At 40.8% G+C, this 20,923-nt stretch overlaps 1 protein-coding gene across 1 annotated transcript in view; it reads right to left on the bottom strand.

Moving 5' to 3' along the window:
* LOC138265291 (cytochrome P450 2J2-like) overlaps positions 1-20,923 on the bottom strand; it is a 159,472-nt gene that overhangs the window by 66,414 nt on the left and 72,135 nt on the right. Inside the window, exon 5 of the mRNA XM_069212896.1 lies at positions 19,316-19,491. Within this exon, the coding sequence (XP_069068997.1) occupies positions 19,316-19,491 (176 nt within the window). The remainder of the gene's footprint in view (positions 1-19,315; positions 19,492-20,923) is intronic.

Genomic DNA, 20,923 nt, shown 5'->3' on the forward strand with positions numbered 1-20,923 from the left:
ACAGACAATTCATTGATTTCAGACAATCTTCTGAAAACTCCCAGACCCATATTATTGTGCTGGGATTATGCCTTGATTTCGTAGAGCCTATATAATCATAAAATGTGGAGTGGAGACCTAAAAAATACACGGTGTGTGGATGACAAACAGGAAACAAGGGACTTGTATCCAAAGTAGTAATGAAAGAAACTAACTAGCATTGTGTGTAAATACACAAAATATTCCAATGTTCAGCAGAACGTTTTCATCAAATATGGGATTCTTTATGTATGTCATCAACGAATCACAGAAATATTTTTGAAATTAATTGGTACTTGGTAGCACTGAAGGATGTCTGGATGCAATACATGCAGAAAATATTCCACTGGAAGGTGTAGCAGGCTTTGCCAGGTCACCAAGTTCAAGAAAGGAAGGTTGAGGTGGAGGATCTGGTACATAAACTTGTGAAGGAGATCCAGTCTGCACTGCACTCCCCAATATGGAAGTTCTGATAGTTGAGCAAGGTTGGTGAACCATCATTGTCAGTGCTAATCTTGATCTGTGTGGATCAACCTGTCTTTGCTGGATGCTAGTTTGATGGTGACCATTGGAATAAGGGTTTTGATGGAATGGCATACATAAACCTCACTAACAATCGATGAGAAGGGCATTCTGCTTTTTTTTTGGTTGGTAATATCTTATTGTGGAAATGTATCTTTTCTGCGTGGTCACCCCATATTTTCATCTTTTTGCTGGACCCTATAGCTTTGCTGGCTTTATAACTTTGTGTACTTTATCCCCATTAACCAATAGTAAAGTGCCTGTACTTGCACCATGAAATTTGGTCAAATTGGCATATACCTAATTTGTATATTTAACTTACCTATATGTCCCTAGTATGTGGTACAAGGTGTACCCCTGTCATGTACATTATATGCCATAAGTGAACTGCAGAACCTACTGTGCCATCCAATACAGTATGTCAACATCAGGATAGGGCGCGCTGTATGGGCGACGTAAATGCAAAAACCCTTCTGCAAGGGCATATTTCATGCATTGTATTTCTATGCAGTATGTTACCTTTTGCATTGCAGAGATTTTACCTTGAAAAGTCTTTAATGCTGTTTGTAATTCATTGTTCATTTGCAAGGCTTGTTTGCAGGATTACAGGGTGTGGTCCTTTATGCTAAGACTTTCTAGAAGCCTTTCTTGCAGCATGGTGGGGTGTGGCACGTGGCCAGGATGTGGCTCTATATAAGGGACCGAGCCCAGTCCCACGTGCTCACTATTCAGAGGTCTCGGTGAAGAGCAGCAGCATTTTCCTGAGCTCCTGCCCCGGAGGCCTATCCAGCCATTTCCAGGCCTGCCCTCGTTTATTTGGTGATCTTCAAGCAGGGCGGGATGGCGGAGGTCGGGTTAGGCCCCTGACTCCGTTTCCAGTGACACTCGAGTTTTGGGCCTAAACTTGTAATCGCGTGTGTGTGATTGTTTTTCCTGGCATTTGACTCTTGACATTCAGATCGGCAGTGCAAGCAATAATTTCATGGGATTTGCATTGTGAAGTTCTATATCAGCAACAGTGTGCGAAATTCATTCCTGGCATTTAATTCTTGCCATTCAGATCGGCAGTGTGTGCGATCACTTCATGGCATTTATATTGTGAAGTTCTAATCGGCAACAGTGTGTGCAATTCAATCCTGGCATTTAATTCTTGATATTCAGATCGGCAGCGTGCAGGATCATTCCTGCCATTTTCATTGTGAAGTTGGAATCTGCAACAGTGTGCACGATTCACTCATGGCATTTATTTCTTGCCATTCAGATCGGCAGTGTGCGCGGTCATTTCATGGCATTTACATTGTGAAGATCGAAGCGGCAACATTGTGCACAATTCATTCCTGGCATTTAATTCTTGGCATTCAGATCGGCAGTGCGCGCGGTCACTTCATGGCACTTATATAGTGAAGTTCGAATCGGCAACAGTGTGCGCAATTCAATCCGGGCATTTAATTCTTGATATTCAGATCGGCAGTGTGCATGATCATTTCCTGGTATTTTTGGTTCTTGATGATCGAATCGGCATAAGTGTGCGCGATTTATTCCAGGCATTTCACTTTTGAAAGACAGATCGGCAGAGTGCGTGATCATTTCTAGAAATTGTAATCTTGATGTGCAGTTTGATTTTAGGTGCATAATATTTCCTGAACATTTGAGTCTTTGAATTCTTAATCAGAGTGTGACGTAACAGTCTTCTTCATGATTCTAGTACAGTTCATTCATGCAGAGAAAAAAGCTGATGCTCTTTTTGTGGCAATGCAGTGATTATTCTAAGAGCTATTTGGAGAGCGTTCATTGTTCATAATATGATATGTTAATTCTGGAATGTTCATACGAAAACCCTGCATAACCTTTCTCGATTTCCAGGTACCTAGATTCTTGAGGCCTAGTTATAGTGAAGCTTAAGGCCATTCATGTTTTCAGTATAAGTGTTATTTGAAACAGAACTTATTGAAAGTCATTGTGATTAATGTTGCAATTTTATTGTTTAACTCTTGCTTCCACAGGTCTCCTTCCCCACTGTTCCCAACCCAATACCCATTCCCCCACTTGGACATTCTTTAACTCTGTTCTATCTACTAGTGGAGATTGGAGCTGCCAAGAGGTGGACATGTTGGGAACATGCGCAAGCCCCAAGGATCTGGTCTCCCTGACACAGTAGCTGTGCAAACATGTCTTGAAGTCCACCACTGTAGCTTGACTGTTGCAGTTTTTAAACCTGCAGACGGACGTGACAAGGACCCTTTTTTACAGGAGAAAAGTTAGCTTTTTAAATATCAATGTCACCCCTATGAGAATCTTGTAGCCCTCAACGTAGGAAGCATGGCATTTAAAAGTGGGACATGTAGCAAAAGCAATTTTCATTGTGGAAGACTAGTTGTCCTATTTACAAATCCAGAGTGCAAAATAGTATCCTTGGGAATTGGTCCTGATAGAAAACTCATTTAATGGGTAATAAAAATCCAATTCAGTGGTGTAGCCAGATTTGTAATAAACACTAAGGAAAATACACTTTTAGAAAGTTACCTTTCCCCTGCTTGAAATTCCTGGGGGCTAATTTGCATTAGATCTGCAGCTTCTTCTAGACTATGATTACAGGTCAATAGTTGTGAAAAAGATGTGAAATTCTCCCCAAGAGCAAACAATAGGCTGATTTGAATGGACAATGATGATTCCTCTGAGTCAGAAGAACATGCAAGGTGGGATGCGGGGGCCTCTTTTTGACAGCATATTGTCAAATTCCGCCGTACTGGTCTATTGAGCCACGTGTTACACTTGGGATACACTTGAAATGGAGAGAACAGGATGCGAAAACAATTCATGTGTATCCACTGTCTGGTTGCTGAAAGACCATGCATTTGTTTTGCCAGACTGATATCTCTGGACTTGTAGGGTGTTTGTGAGTGTGGCTTCAAATTGGAATTTAGTGTAAGATGTTGAGGGACACTAGGATTACCATAGTACACTACCCACACACCCATCAGGCCTCAGAGCACATGTTTAGTGTAGTTAAAGACAAAGACTTTCACTTTCTTGAGAATGCCCTGACACATGGAATGTTGGGCCTGTTTGCAGTAAGGTAAATAGGAACTACTGAAAAAGTGGGTAGGGGCATCAGGTAGGCTTGGTCCCATTGATTAGTACATGCCAAGGAGGCATTGCCACCCACTAGCTAGTTCCAGGCATAACTGTCGCAACCTGAGACAGCAACTTCAGGACATTTTTTGGACCTGCAAAAGATCAGAGAAGGACTGGGCCTACTGACTGTAACTTGAGAAGAGCCTTGAAGGATTGAGATTAGATGACTCCCATCGGCATGGAGGGCATTATCTTTTTTTTTTTTTTTTTTTTAATGTTCCACATTGGGATTTTCTATTTGAAAATAAAAAAGAGTTTGGCAACATGTTGACTTAGTCTTGCACCAAACTATTAAGGAAGCACCATGAAGCAGTTCCTGGCAGTGCCTTAGAAATAACTGCAGCTTAGCAGTCATTTCTATATTTTACTCCATCGTCTTGGCAGAACAGCGGGCTGTCTACTAGTCTATAAATCAGGCTGTAAATCATAAGGTAACATCTTTGACCAGCAGAAACATGGTTGGTGTCTCCAATTTATACCCACAGTATTTTGGTCAGCCTCAAATTGCTTCTAAGTCTCAGTCTATTGGTATCCTTGTCTTACATTGGCGCTTTGCTATTTTGGCGATATTTCCACCTAAAACTTTAAAAACCCATGTCTCTGTTTCCCTTTATTGGACTTTTATCATTTTGATGTTTGTTTGTTTATTAAACTGTACTTTTTTCTAATTTGTGTTGGGATTTTTATTGTTTTGCATTTTTACTTCATTACTGTTTTGGTGCTGCATAAATATTTGACACCTTGCCCTAACTTAAACCTGTCAGCTCTGTACCATAACTACTAGGATGGTTGAATTCAGGTTAATTTTGTGACTTTGAGGGTTCACACTGACAAGGGTTGTGATTATTCCTTGATTAGGGAGCATCCCAATGACATGCAGTATATTATTGTAGAAGTCTGCTACTGGTGCCCGTTGCACCTATTTTTTGCTTGATTCATGAGGGAAACACTGAGGTATTGTTCCACACACTGATTCACCCTCACTGTCTGCCCATCAGTCTGGGAATGGTAATTTGTAGATATGTAGGCCCAGAAATTTCACACGATGCAGGATACCACACAAGTTGCTGTGCTGCGTGACAGAGAGATAGGTTTTGAACTGGAAGGGTGCTTTTCCAGTACAAAATACTGTGCTTAAACATAATTTAAAACATTAACCTCTTCAGATGTGTGCTGTACAGTGTAGCACACATGCACAGTGGGAAAAGTTGGGAGAAATATAAGTATTCCTCCTTTTAAGCACATGCTTTCAAGTGACTTTTTTGTGCAAAGCCCTGTTTGCTACTGTTAGTACATAAGGTTTTGCATCAAAAATAGTGGAAGGCCCCTTTGATGCCCCCCTTGAGTCAACAATCCGGCGCAAAACACATTTTGAGGTAGAAAGTAAAATAAAACATTTTGCACTGGTTTGTTTCACTTTTGTGACACTTGTATGTTGGAATAGAATCTTGAAAGTGCACTCCCCCTTCACTGCCAAGTTCTGGAGTTTCCCAACAGGCGGGGCGGTCTTTTACAAAATGCCCTTGTCTTCTACAATCATTAGATAGTTCTTCTTTCCTTCTATTCTACCTGTCTTCTGTGGTTAAATGTTTAAGAATATTTCTGAGTTGTAGAGCTTCCTATGTTGTGGCAGAATTCTCTTTCGGTGTTTCTGGAGAAGAGGGAATGATCACCTTAGCAGCAAACCATCATTTTTCTTGTAATCTTTGCATTTGGTGAGTATTGATCTGTAGAAGAAAATATATAGGTGCAGTATAGGTAGTGGCTGATTCACCACCAATAAAAGGACCTCTTTTAATCATTCCAGTAGGCTGTGCTAGAAGACCACTTCAGCCAATTGACTAGTCCAAGCGGCTTCTGCCATGAGCTTCTGGAACCTGATGATGTATAACAGGCCTTCCTTTCCTTGTCAAAGGGAATGTACAGCTACAAGTGTGGAGGCTGGAGTTTGTCTTTTCCCAAAATTAGCAGTAGACTGCAATACGAATGTCCCAAAATTCAGCAGGCAAGGGCTTTAATTTAAAATTAAAATAGTTACCCAATTTAATGAATCTGTAATAAGAAAGGACAACAAAAAGCTACATTTTGGTTGTGGTTTTGCTAGAAAGTGTAAATAGCAGTGAACTATAAAGGCTTGAAACAATATGGGTCTACTGTAAATTTCTTGGGTGGTGTCAAAATGGAGGAGGAGTACTGAAGCACCATTGCATGGACGGTCATTGCACTACTCCCATCAGAATCGATATTGGTGCTTTGATTAGGCGGAATAGTATAGTAGAAATAACTTCAGACACATTGGATGTCCCAACCAATTGAATTGCCTGATTCAATATTTCTATTAGGTTATCACACTCCAGACACACAACTTGAAAATCATCTTGCTGATCGCTTGTGCCATTACCTGCAGCAGATTGGTCTCAGACTCCTTCTTGTTTGGGTCTGAAAAATTCTCATGGGCTTATTATTGTCAATAATATCTTGTCAAAGCCGATCCCTCCTTCTGCCCCTAGATATGCATATGAGGACAAGGATGGTAATGAAGTCCAAAGCTGAGCGGCGAAGGGGGTGAGGAAATGTAGAGAGAGAGAGAGAGAGAGAGAGAGAGAGAGAACACAAGAGAGGAGAGAAAAAGGAGAAAGCAAGAGAGAGAGAGAGAAACAGAGAGACAGAGACAAAAGCAAAAAAAAAGAAAGAGAGAAAAAGAGAAACTCCTGCAGACTGGTAGTTGAAGATCTGAACTTAATTCCTTGGTTCAATGTCTTAAGTAGGTATGAGACAGAAAATCCACAGATGGGTGCCCACCCTGTACAAATAGATGGTGCAGTGTATCACAAAACCAAGACAGGAACCTAAGGTGAACATCAATGCAACATTGGGTAGTATGGAAATTCGCTGGAAAATCCAAACTTAACAAATGGTTTGCAGTAGGACAATAAAGCACAAGAGAGGGAACCATAAAAACCAATGTGACGGCAGAGAGAGAAAACAACAAAAGTGAAGGAAGGATTAGTGCAAATCACAACAACCGCTGTTGCCATACAAGTGAACTAAGTATACAACATATTTAAATACACTAACTGCCGCTATTGACCTGGAAGCCTATCTGAATGCCTGTACTGTAGTGGTGGGGATGCAACTATGGCATGGCGGTCCAGACTGCCATATTCTGAACACAGTAGTGAACTGCCTGTAAAGCGGCTAGTTCACTACTACCCACTGCGAGGTCAGAATCGACCACCGGGACGACGGTAGGCATATTCGACCCAGAGGTGGAGGCCCGACCGGCGGTGGGATTGTGATCCCATTTCCACCAGGGATTTCCTGGTGGGATATCCCACCAGGTAATTCCTGGCGGAAAACATACGGGTGACAGGAATTCTCATTCCTGTCACCTGCATGTGACATGCCAGCCCCCCCTTGCCATTACCCCCACCCACCACCCAAAGCCCCTAGAACTGCCCCCACATCCCACCCCCAAACTCCAAAAACTGACCCCCAACCCTCCTCCCCCAAATCTCCATGTAGGCCTCCCAGCTCCCCGCTCACCATCCCCCACCCAGTCCCCACATACAGGTTCCCCCCAAAAGCCCACATCCTCATGCACCCATACACCTACATGCACACACGTATTCATACACTCAGACACACACACCCCCTTCACAAACACTCACGCACACCCCATGCACTCACACACACACACCCCTTCCCTTTCCCTCTCGGGCAGCACTTACCTGTCCCATGGCACTGCTATGGGAAGGAACGGGCTCCTTTGGTGCTGCTCCGCCTGCATCGCTGTGTCTCCATACACCACCACACTTATAACTGCATCATTATAGGTGTGGCGGAGTATGGACTGATGTGGCGGTCAGGGTGGAGCAGTATCTAACTCTGCAACCGAAAGCAAGCATGGCACATGGCGGCCCTAACCACCATCAATGGCGGTGAGGCTCCATGCATCAGATTATTGCGGGTGTCTGACACCGCCACTGACGGTCTTCTGTCAACCGTCAGCATGGTCGGCGATGGGCCATCCCGCCATTTTCAAAATGACCATCTATGTATTTGTGAGAAGTAGTTTCTTATGCAAAAAGTGTTTTTTCCATTGCAAAATTTGCAATCTCTTCAAAGTTTGCCTTCTCATGTGATCTGACATTCAGATTGTGACACGTTGTGATACTTGAGGCCACTCTCCTGTGGAGGATGGCCTACTGTATTTTAAATGCATCACCCAAATAATGAACAGATTGAAGAGAAGGAGAGGTAAACTTGGCATAGTGTTAGTCAGTGAAACTAGTCAACTGTTTACTGGAAATGATGCAATGAATGTTGGAAAGCTGAGGCTTTGATCAGCCAATTGTTGAGGCATGGGGAGATCAATATTTTACACTAAAGTAACCAGGCACTGCACACAATCATTTACCACGATGCCCTTGAGGCTGATATCGGACCCAACAGTTGAACCTTGTATTGGTCTTTGTCCATCGGGAAACTCACAAACTTTGGATGTTTCACTGCGACAACAATGTAAAAACATGCATCCTGAAGATCTATGAAATATACATCTAATTTGCTTGATGGATTTGACGTTCTAGCCACTGGCTGGCCAATGTTCTAATTGTTTCTGTTTTGATACATTTCATGCAGTTTTGAGGTCAAGAACAGGCTTGAATTTGAGTTTGGGCCATTTTTTCAAACCATAAACTAGAGACTGCCTTCATTTTTAAGAATTGTTAATCCTCTTCACTGCATTATGCCCCTTTTAAGCCCATCTTGGTTGCACTGGGTTGAATTTTACTCTTTATATAGGCAGCATTAAGCTTGAATAAGGTTTTTATTCAAGTGTCTTCTGACAGTGGAATTTAGATTGCTTAAGTTATGTTCATTATTCATGAATACATATTTGACACAAACAAAATGACAATGGGAATGCCCTGTGGAGTTATTCAATTCTGTGACTGCAGGGTTTACTCTATAATTATGGGTTTACTACATTTGTTACATTATTTGCTTCGTAGTTAGGCCATTTGGCTGATTTCATAAAAAAAGTTTTCTGTCTCAAATGGATAAAATTAATACTTCCAGAGAACGTCCCACATAATTCAAGTTTTTTTCTGCATACATTAGATAACTTTGCCAGATAATTTAGTCCTCATAGCCACATAAAACAAGTAGCCCTGACAACTGTAAAGCTCAGCAGAGTTGTTTTGGGGCTATCTTTATGATGAGAAGATCCATATTTCAAGGAGACCCATATGTAATATATATCCAGATGGAATAGAAATGTATAAGGGACTCCCTGGAGCAGGTTTAAAAAAAAACTTGATGGGCATGATGATCAGGAGATGATTGCAATATTGTTGCTAAGATGAAAGTGAGGTTGTCTAAATATGAGGAAGAGAATAAAGAGAAAAAAAAACAAAAGTTAAGGAAGGGATGTTGGTGACTAACATTTTTTGGAAAGAAGCAGCGGGCAATAATATACTGCATGGAAACAGCTCTCACCCCCCAAATTCAAAACTAATATTCCTTACGGAGAACTCTTAAGAGCCAAGAGAAATTGTAATATCCCCTTTATTATATGAAAAAGAGAAAGGCACTATGGTGACAAGATTTGAAGGTGGGGGGTATTCAAAGAAAACTCTAAGGGTAGCAAAGGTAAAGGTGAAGCTTGAAACAAGATATATTCTGGTATTAGATAGTAATGAACCACAATGTCTAAATGTGGTTGAGGAACCGTACACTTGTTTGGGATAGTATGATGCTAGCACTCAGTTGTGGATTTGATGCCATGAACTTGATTTTTTTTAATTTTTCTTCTCATTTGAATATACACACAGTATGACAGCCACATCAAGAATCACTTTCATAGATTAGGTAGAGTTTACTATTTCTGTCTTCGCTGAAGTTAGATTAGGTTTATACTAATACATGTAGTATTACACCGTTACGTATATATTATTTTCTTTTAGTCTTATTTGGTATGATATGGGGTTCCTGAGCCAACTTAGGTACTATGAGTCGTGGGAGGTTGTGATGCTAATAATAGATAGTTTACATAACTTTGGAAAAAAGAGGAGTGATATACACCATGCAAACAATTAAAGTTGGATTGATCAGGATCAGATTTTGCTATTTTAGTGTGATTCGCTTGCACCAATGTTATAACATTGTAATGAGGGCGTTAAGGTATCCGACAGTCTATATAATTCTTCATTGGATGTGTTTCATGATATAAATTAATGTTTGATCATGTTTAAACTGAATCACTTACACTAGGGCATAATGAGTAATGGTTTGTGGAAGGCTGAGATGCCGGCAGTAGATAGCATATACAACTTTGGAAAACGTGCAGGGACATACACTATGTAAACAATAAAATATGGACTGATTGGTATGAGATTTCTGAAGTTTTGCTCCTTCAATGTGATACACATGCATCAATGGTATAATATTGCATTACGGTGCTTAAGTTGTCAAAGTAGCCTACATAATTAGCTAAAGGATGAGTTTCACAAGAAAAATGCATTTTGCTGACAACTATGTCAATTGTCTATTAAACATAATGAGGAAGGGTAGAGGGTACAATGTTGGAAGTGCAACATTTTGATATATAAACAATTTTTGAGTTTTTATGAGTTATTCCCAATATGATGGATGTTATAATTTGTTACGTTTAAGTTGACATGTTATAATGGTGAACACCTTCGAATTTTGATAGTACAATGCTGATGATCGGTATGAATTTTTGCATGTTTAAAGATGGCGCTTTTCCATGCACTATTTATACCCTTACATACCACATCACTTATAGCAAGTGAAATCATAGCATTCATAACAACACTTATAATTTCTCAAATTATATTATTTGTCACAGCACAGTGCATTGAAAAGTGGTGCATTATAGTTATTGTTGTCAGGGTAGCAAACTGAAAACAGCAGGTAAACGAGGTCCGCTACTTATAATAATTTGTATGTGGTGGATGAATTGTAAATTAAAGTTATACCTATAACTTTAGAATTGTGAAAGTTTGTGTACTTTAAACTTGGTTTGTAAAGGGAAAATAAGTTTTCATAAACCATAACAAAGCTTTAACTTTTGGGTTTTTTATGGAATTCCAATGTTTTCGGTACATTTTTAATAAAAATGCATTTCAAACCGTAGAGTCTATTGTTGTAAGTGGAGAGTTGCTCTATGGAGTGTTGTACGATACAGAGGAGGAGAGAGTTGTAAAGTCTATTATCATAGAGTGGGGTATTGTAGTTTGGAATAGAGTGGAATGGAGTGTTATAGCGTATTGTACAGTAGTTTTATAGTGTATTAGCATGGTGTCTCAGATAGTGGATTAAAGTATTGTAGACTGGAGAAGCAAAATGGAGTGTCAAACAGTAGAGCAGGGTGTCGGAAACTGTCATAGAGTGGAGCAGAGTATCATAGAGTGTCAAAGAGTGGAGTAGCATCAAGTGGAGTGCCGTAGAGTACAGTGGAGGTATGTCATAGAAAAGAGTGTTGTGACATATAGTGGTGTGCCATATCGTAGAGAAAAGCTGAGTGGTATCATTGAGTGTCATTCAGTGCAGTACAGTGGCATAGAGTGGATGGGCATAGAGTGGAGTAAAGTGTTATAGAGTGGCATAGAGTGTAGTACAGTGTTGTGGAGTGGAGTTGCATACAGTAGTAGAGTGTCAAACAGTGGAACAGCATGGAGGGGAGTATAGTACACTGGGGTAGAATGGGGTAAATTGTAGTAGAGTGGAATATAGTGGAGTGGAGTACACTTGAGTGGGGTAGAATAGAGTGGAGTAAAGTGGCGTAGATTGGAGTGGTGTGTTGCAATCTATAGTGGAGTGAAGTGTAGTAGAGTGGAGTGGCATAGCATACAGTTGAGTAAATTGTTATAAATTGGAGTACAGTGTTGTACAGCAGAGTGTAGTGGGGTGTCTGTCGTACAGTGGACTGGAGTACAGTACAGGGCGGTGTTGTAGAGAGTGGTACAATGGACTGGCATACAGTGTTATAGAGTCCAGTGGCATTGAGTGGCATAGAGTCGAGTAGCGAAGAGGGGAGTAGTGGAGTAGAATGGAGTACAGTGTCAGAATACAGTGGAGTAAAGTGGGATGCAGTGGTATACAAAGAGGTGCATACATTGTTGTATAGTGGACTATAGTATTATAGAGTAGAGTGGAGTATAGTGTTTTATAGTGGCATACAGTATAGTACAGTCTTGTACAGTGGAGTGGAGTGGTTTAGACAGGAGTAAAGTGTCAGAGAGTGGCATACAGTGTTGTAGAGTCTGGTAGAGTGGAGTTGCATAGAGTACTGTGTGAAACAGTGGAGCTGCGTAGCGTGGATTGATGTAGAGTGGCATAGAATTAGGTAAAATTTTGTACAGTGGAGTAGAGTTGAGTGGAGTGATGTAACGTAGTGTGGAGTAAAGTACAATAGAGTGTAATGCTGTGTTGTGGAGTAGAGTGGAGTAGAGTACAGTGTACCAGCATGGAGAAAGTAAACTTTTATGAACTGGAGTGGGGTCTCGTACAGTAGGGTGGAGTGCTTTATTGTATAAGAAAGTTCTGTATAGTGGAATAGAATGTTGTACATTGAAGTGCACTGGCTTAGAATAGAGTAAAGAGTTGAGCAGTAGAGTGTACAGAGATAGAGTGGAGTCGAACGTCGTAGAGTGCCATGAAGTGTGGCAGACCTTTGTGGAGTGGAGTTATATAGAATGTTGGAGAGTGTCATACAATAGAGTGGCGTATAGTGTAGTGGCATAGAATGGATTACTATAAAGTGGAGTAGCATACAGTGGAATAGCATACAGTGGAATACTATGCAGTGGAGTGTAGAAGAGTGGAGTGGCATAGAGTGGAAAAGCATAGAGTTGAGTGGTGTACAGTGGAGTGGCATAGAGTAGAATAGGGTAGAATGGATTAGCGTTGAGTGGGGTGGCATACATTGAAGGGGTACAGCACAGAGTCGAGGAAACTATTATAAATAGGAGTGGCGTCTCATTCAGTAGAGTGTAGTGCTGTGTTGTACAGTGTTGGAATCTGTCAAAGAGTGGAGTTGAGTGTTGTACAATGAAGTGTACGGGCATAGAGTAGAGTGCAAATTTGGACAGTGAAGTGGACAGGGATAGATTGGAGTACAGTCTAGTAGAGTGGCAGAGTGTAGAAGAGTTTGGTAGAGTGTAGTTATATAGAGTGACAGTGAGTACACTAGACTGGAGCATTCCATTGGGGTAGAGTATATTAGGGGTGGGTGTCTTGGCCTATGGTAAGAATGCCTTGTGCCCAGTAGGGATACTTGAGTGGAGTAGTGGTTTCATAAAAGGAGGACGTATCTTTCCACCCCTTTATTAAGGGCCTCCTTACCCTTCCAATTGGAGAGATTCATGTAAACCTCTAGATCAAGGGTATGAACAGTTTTGTAGAGTGTCAAAGCGTATAGTGTATAAGGGTGGATGGTAAACTGCACTCCGCTGGTGGAGGTAGCAGAGTTCGGCAAAAACTTTGCCACGCTGCATGACTGAGTTTACCGGCATGACAGAACCCATTTCACTCAATCCTGAATGATGATGTTATAAAAAACTCTGATTCTTTCAAGTCATAAACTGTACATGAACATAATAAGATCATAATGTGATTAGTTGCTCGACTAATTGATACATAAGCGATTCTTTTTCAAAGTACGGATAGGTAGAAGAATAGATAAACTACAAAAGCTAAACGGCATGAGCTGCATGCCTATTGTGTTTGGTGATAATCCGATTGCAGTACATGGATGTTATATCATAATAGTATTACTTTTTGCTTATGTTGTTTGATCGGTATTTGCATTATGGCTATGTAAACACAACATCTTAAGCCGTTCTTGAATCTTCTATGTGTCACTTATTTTGCTTTGACCGGATTGTTAGATTGTTTCATGACATTTATGCTTTTGGACTTAGGGCCTGATTTAGAATTTGGAGGAAGGGGTTACTCCATCACAAAAGACATGGATTTCCCAGGCACTGTATTATGATCCCATTATATCCTTTGATAATCATAATACGGTGGACAGGATATCCGTCATGTTTATGACGGAGTAACCTGTCTGCCAAACTCTAAATTAGGCCCTAAGTCATTAATTGATGCTTATGCTGAGAAAAACATCTTGTGTTTTCATTAATGCATCTAAATGAAGTACTGGGTATGCAAAGGTCTGCTGTGTTACCAAAGTTCAGAGGAATACAAGTAGCCCTTTATTACTTTTTGTAGAGCAGGTCTGAGAAGGTTTGAGCTTTGTGAGGCCAAAGGAACCACTGTGTATGCATAGATACCTCAAGAGAACCTCTGCCTACTATAAAAGCCCAAGCTGCATCTCGATAACTAAAACCCAGTCTTCAGCCCTTTGCTAGTACCGAGGCACCCAGGTTACCTCTCTGACAGCCTTGAGGAATTGACAAAAAAATGTACTTTTCTTTAGTGCGCTACTTTTTTTCCGGACGTTTCTGGTATGTTCCTCTTTCCAATGTACCAGAGTTCCAGTGGAGTTCCAGGCTTTTAGTATCCTCCTTTGGAATCCACTTGAGGCGTGTTGCTCTTTTGTCCCCTGTTCGGGATCAAAGATTGCTTCCTGCTTCTCCAGTCTGGGGGCAGATGGGAGCTTGGGCAGCACTGCTGCAGCTCCTTAAGGGTGAGGCCAGCGCCTCCCAAGGAGACAAGGAGCCCATGTACTGGGATTGTGTGAGCCGGTGTGAGCAGAGTAACTACACCGGGCCTGCAGGTGGTAGTGGAGGTATCTGCAGCCCTTCTACATCAGCCTGGCCTAACTGGTGAGATGGACTGGTGGGGGATAGATGGAACTGTGATATCAGGCATGATGAAGGATTACAGCAAAGTGTGTCCCCAAACATTAAGGCACTTAACGTGGATAAGTGCATGACTGTGAATATATTAGGGCTCAATATCCCCAGCCAATTAAATGGAAAGAAGCTAGGTTTAACAATCAGTTGAATTAATTGTGTTGAAGTCAGATGGAGAGGTTCTGGAGAAACTATGGGTGGTCACGCACAATGACCTTGAACAAGAGACTTCAGCATGCTTGCTCTACTCTCCTGTCTTGTCATGCTGGGTGGGTGTAATATGTTGATTGTGCAGCTCATGTGCCTTGTACATGTGCCTAGCCATGCTGAATATTTGTGCTGTGTTTATGTTTGAAACCCACCCTTGCTCAGAGAATGGCAGGAGGGAATTCCAGGGGACTTTGTTAGTTGTTCTTCGGATCCAAGACGGCTGGTCGCTGCCTGAAGTGGGTGGTACTCTTTCAATAAATACTGTTCTTCACACTCTTCCCTCCATCTCAACTTACTACAGTGGGCACCTCTTCTGGGGGTTCATTGTTTGCTTGGCTCCAGCTGGATCACTAACTGTTCAGGACTGCTGTCTCAGCAGCAGTAGGTGAGTTGTCGGTCATGCTGATGGTGATAGACGCACTAATGGCAGCGTTAGAGAAGGAGTGGGCGGAACTCTGAGGAATCTCATGAAGTTTTTATAGAACTGCAGAATTCCACAGAGTTAAACTCCGAGAGCTCCGCCCACTACTAATAGTATAGTACCGAACAGTGAGGTGGCATACAGTGAAGTGGGGTAGACTGAAAGGGTGTATTGTGGGGTGGCGTACAGTGTAATAGCATACAGTGGAGTGGCGTACAGAGAGTGGGGCATTGTGGAATATTATACAGTAAAGGGGCAAAGATTGAAGTTTCCTACAGTGTAATAGCGTAGAGTGTAGTGGTGTACAGTGGAATAAAGCAGTGTGGTGTACGATGGAGTGGTGTAGAGTAGACTAGCGTAGAGTGGAATAGCATAGTACAGAATAGCATAGAGTGGAGTGGTGTAGAGTACAGTGGTGTACACTGGATTGGTGTAGAGTGAAATAGCAAATAGTGGAGTGACGTGGAGTGGAATAGTATTCAATGGACTAGTGTAGAATGGAGTGGCACAGAGTAGAGTGGTGCACACTGAAGTGGCATAGAGTGGAATAGCATAGAGTGGAGTGCTCTACAGTAGAGTCACTTAAACTGGAATTGTGTATAGTGGAGTAGCATGCAGTGCAATGGTATACAGTGAAGTGGTGTAGACTGGGTTAGCATACACTGGAATGTGGAAGAGTGTAATAACATATAGTGGAGTGGGACACAGTGGAGTGGCATCCAACAGAATAGAGTAGACTAGAGTGTGGTAGAGTGCAGTGTTCGTACATTGGAGTGGCATAGAGTGGAATAGCATACAGTAGAGTGCCACACTGTGGAATAGCATAGAGTGGAGTGGCATACAGTGGAATGTTGTAAAGTGGAACAGCATATTCTGAAGTGGCATATATAGCGGAGTGGCATATATTCAAGAGGCGTAGATTGGAGTTGCATACAGTGTGATAGCATAGAGTGGACTGCGGTAGAGTGTAATAGCATACAGTGGAATGGCATACATCAAAATGGCATCCACTTGAATAGCATAGAAAAATGTTGCATGGAGTGCCATACGCTGGGGTGGCGTAGAATGGAGTAGCATGCAGTACAGTGGCATACGGTGGAACAGCGAACAGTGGAGTATTGTAGAGTGGAGTAGCAAACAGTGAAATAGAGTGAAAGTGGAGTGGAATACAGTAGAATGACAAAGAGTGGATTAGTCTATAGTGGAGTAGCATACAGTGGAGTGATGTAGACTGGAGTGGTGTTCTTCAGTGGAGGTGCATACAGTGTACCAGCATAGAATGCAGTGACATACAGTGGTGTGGTGTACATTGTAATAGCATACAATGGAAGGGGGTATGGTGGAGACTCATATGGTGGAGAGGCATAGAGTGGAGTGGCCTAGTGTACAATAGTGTATAGTGGTACAGTGGTGTGGCTTTCGGGTGTATGGGAAATTTTTGCGTCAATGTAGAATATTGTGTACTAAGTAACGCAAAACAATGAATGGTGCTGCCTTGCCTTTCTCCAGATTTACCAATAAAAGCAAGGCCACGCATAGTGGCCTTGCATTTCTTTGTAAATCTGACTTAAGTATTGTCTTGTCCATGCAACACAAGGCATGACGCAAGGGTTTTGCAATCCAAAAATAGAGCTGGGTCTTGGTTATATTTTGGGCCATGGACAATGGTATACTGCACAGTTATCACAGTATACTTTGATAACCGTGCAGTATACCGTTGTTCATGACAATGACAAGCCAGTATATAATTGATAATGGCTGTTTTTTGCAAATAAAAAGGCAACCATTTTGTTTTTACCACACGTTGGCTGTGTTCACTTTTAGGGCCTTAGATCTAGTTAAGTAGTAGGCCCCTAACTCATACCCCTTTATTAAACTGTAGTGAGTAGGGAAATGTATTTTTAGCATATTTTTAAAATAAACTGAAAGCAATGTACGACTGTATTTTCACAAACATTTTATGAAATTCTGCAAAAGTACAGCGATTACAGATATCACTAAGTTTAAATGCCTTATAACTTAAAAAATACTTATGCTACTTAACTGCAGTACCCAAAAAGCAGCCTCTGTGCATCAAAATGTCACTGCTACACCAAATGCCATAGTCCATGTGAAATGCGTTGATGGAAAAACACAGTTTGGAATCCCTTTTTATCTTTGTTATACAGAATGGGAATCAGATTTAATATAATTTATTTTCTTTTTATCTATTGTATTTGTTATGTATTTGTTTATTGGTTTACATAATCATGTGACCATAGTGGTTCCTGTAGAATTCTGAAACTTTACATATGCAGTGTGGTTTATTTTTTGGGCTTCCTTGCGGCTTTTAGTAAGATTGTGCTATGTGTGAAGCCCCAAGTGAATGAAAGCGAATCATTAAGAGTATTATTTTTTATCCTAATGGCCAATTATCGAGTACTCCCTAACATGGTTTGGGTAGCTCACTGCTAGTCACTTTTGCATTTTGTTACACAGAAGTACATAAGGAAGAATATTTGTTTTGGTCTTGTTTGGCACAGTTTTATTTTGTAAGCCAGAGAGCATGCAAAGAAAACATGTGTAGATTAAGATGTATTCTATTTGTTATTTATTTGTTTCTAGCTTTCCATTAATATGTGACCATAAATTAGTCTTTCATTTGTTCACATAGTAAATCTAAAACTTTACATACAGTCTAGTTGCTTTGTTGGGTCTCCTTGCTACATTTAGTAGGAATGTGCTACATTAGAAGACTAAAGAGAATGAAAGACAATCATCATTACTGTTATAAAAATTAAGATTATTATTTGTGTTCCTAATAGCCAATTATAATACCCTTCAAACAGTAGTTTGTGTGTCTCACTTCTAGATCAAGTTTTCATTTTGTTGCACAGAAGTGCATAAGAAAGATGCTTTTTGTTTGGCTTGTTGGGTCAGTATTATTTTGTAAGCCGGAGAGCATGCAAAGAAAACGTATGTAGATTCTCAAGCAAACCTTCTGCTTTGTAAATAAATATATAATTGCACGTTTGTGGCAAAAATGGTAAGTATTTTGCATTCTCTACCTCCAGAACCATTTAATGTCCATTGTGATCCACAGGGTGCATGCATGGAATGATGTGCATAAACTTTTTTAAATATTTAAGCGTATAGTTAATTTTTTAAGTTGAAGATATTTGCTTTGATACCATTCTCATTGTCTCTTCACACTGGATTATTGTTGTATTATTACTGAGGTGAGGTGTGATCTCCCTTCTCTTTTATTTGAGCAGCAAACAAACTTCATTTTCAGAATCAGAGGAACTTGCCCTACTTTAATTGACATTAGGTAGGGCCCATATTGATACTTTTTTAGCACAGCATTGCGTCATTTTTTTATGCAAAAGCAGTGCCAAACTCCCAAAATACAATTATATGTTGTACATTTGCTCTGCTTTTGCATAAAAAAACAAGCATTTTCAATGCAACGGGTCTTGCATTTGCTCGAGTTAGAGCTATTAGCGTTGTAATGAAAACAAACGCAGCACGATCGCACTATGTAAAATGCAGCATGAACCCGCTGCGTGGAAAATAATCAGATGAAGTAGTCTGGACACCACGCTGAAAACATCGAGCCTCGTATGTTTTTAGTAGTTTACTGGTGCTGTGTAGGTGGGCTAAACACCGGAAAAGGCATGACGTATGCATGCCTTTCACAAATGAAAGCAAGTGGATTTTAAAAGGCAAGCCCACGAACCAATGAAAATGAGTGACGTGACATGGGCGTGGTTGGAAGCCCAAAGAGAGATTACAGAATGGGACAGAGCGCTTTGCGCTCGCCCATAATGACGCAGATGCGGTGCTAAAAAAGTATAAATATGGGCCTAGTTGTTTTAGAGTCTGAAACTAAGGTACAGTCTTCACTATTAACTTCTGGATTGTCTTGTGGATGAGAAACTAGTAGACTACTAGGAATCTCATGTTCAGGAAAAGGATATCATTACATCTGATCAAAGTTCAATTTCAACCCATTAGAGTCTGACCTATGGTATTGTCACAAGAGAATATGGAAGGCATCACTTTGATGGATTTTTCAGGAGGTCTTCTCATTTTCTGAAGTCATCTACAAAACAGATACATTATTTCACATGTAAAATGTTTCTCGGTAATCCTGAAGTAGTCAATAATGCCCACAACTTACTTTGTCTATTTGGGTCAAGTAGTAATCTGCTAAATCTTGAGGCTCCTCCGGCACTCCATTTTCTTTGTGGATATTAATTTCCTTCTTCACAAATGTCTCCATAATATTATTGTACATAAAGATCTTTTTATGAGGTCCTGGAAGGTGCTGCATTACCCAGGGAAAGCATCGAAAAGCTACAATGATAAACAGTAAAAGAGGTGAAGAGGTGTTCCTCTTTCACACTGTGCAATAACACATCACAATCAACTATGGAGAGGTTTATTCAAAGCACTCTGTTTTGAATGCTAAAAACAATTAATCATACAAATGCTTAAACACAGCTCATTTTGGAACTGGGCAGCAAAGTCAACATGCATCAATCAATCAATCAGTGCTTGTAAAGCGCAACTACTCACCCATTAGGGTCTCAAGGCTCTGGGGGGGCGGATAGTGTAGCGTTTACTGGTGAGGTGGCTCTTAAAAAGCCAGGTCTTCAGTTCCTTTGTGAAGCTGAGGAGGGAGGTGGTTGGTCTGATGTGGAGAGGAAGGGCGTTGAGCATGCATGAGATGCTGTTCCTTATAATGCTATTCTGCATAGATACCATACTAGTTTACATTCATAATGTACTAATAGACATACCTAATGAAAAGGTATGTAGTTTTTGTATGCCCATTGCATACTGTAAGAAAGTGTGTTATTAGTTTCGAAAGATATGGGTCCTTCACAGGTAATGTGTTTGCAAATTTCTCAGGGGATATAGAGTGGGCTAGTGCCTCAGTAGAGAGGCACTCAAGAAATAACACCCAACAATCCTTGCATAGTAAGTCTTTTTACAAAGAAAAAGGAAAAGTAGCTTATTATGCACACAACACTGAATACTATCTATTGATTTTCAAATACCTACATGTCGGAGAGTGGAAGTACCTAGATGGCACCATCCTAATATTTCACACCCTAACGCCTAAAACCATGATACTAGTCACACATAGAAAATGCAAGGAATGTAGTAACTAACTTGCAGGCAAACTGGCTTTTTCAAGGTGCCACCACTTTCCTGAAAGCAGAAATATATCAGAACAGCCCAATGAAACACCAATAAAATTGCAAGGGATGTTACATACCAATAAAAGTGCTAGAAATGGCATTCATGGGGCATGTATTAACTCACTGTTAACTTTGTGATTGTCAATAAAGCTTTTTCACAGCTTTTATTGAGGCAAATAATTAATTGTTAATTTATGATTGTCAACAAAACTTTTCAATTTCAAAAAATGAAAATATTATTACTACTCGACAAATGCAGATTTAGAACTATTCAATAAAGATGCTCACACCCCAGAAGCTCCCAGTAAAAGCCCAAACCCCAGAGATGCTTGAAAACAAAAGAAACATCTCCCGAGGTAATCATTATAACCCTCTGGTAGACTTAGGGTGACATCTGGAGAAACAATTGTGGGGATTCTTGTCAGGCCTCCACTTTTCAACAGACCAACTAACACGTGGCTGTAGGCTCATGGTGCCCTGCCCTTCCTGGGGCACCATGAGAAACAAATACGCACATTTCTGAGCTCACTATAGTATGCTGGGACACTGCTTTAGTCCTAGGCATGAATATTTTATTAGCT

This window comes from Pleurodeles waltl, chromosome 11 (assembly GCF_031143425.1).
Source record: "Pleurodeles waltl isolate 20211129_DDA chromosome 11, aPleWal1.hap1.20221129, whole genome shotgun sequence".
NCBI classification, from domain to species: Eukaryota; Metazoa; Chordata; class Amphibia; order Caudata; family Salamandridae; genus Pleurodeles; species Pleurodeles waltl.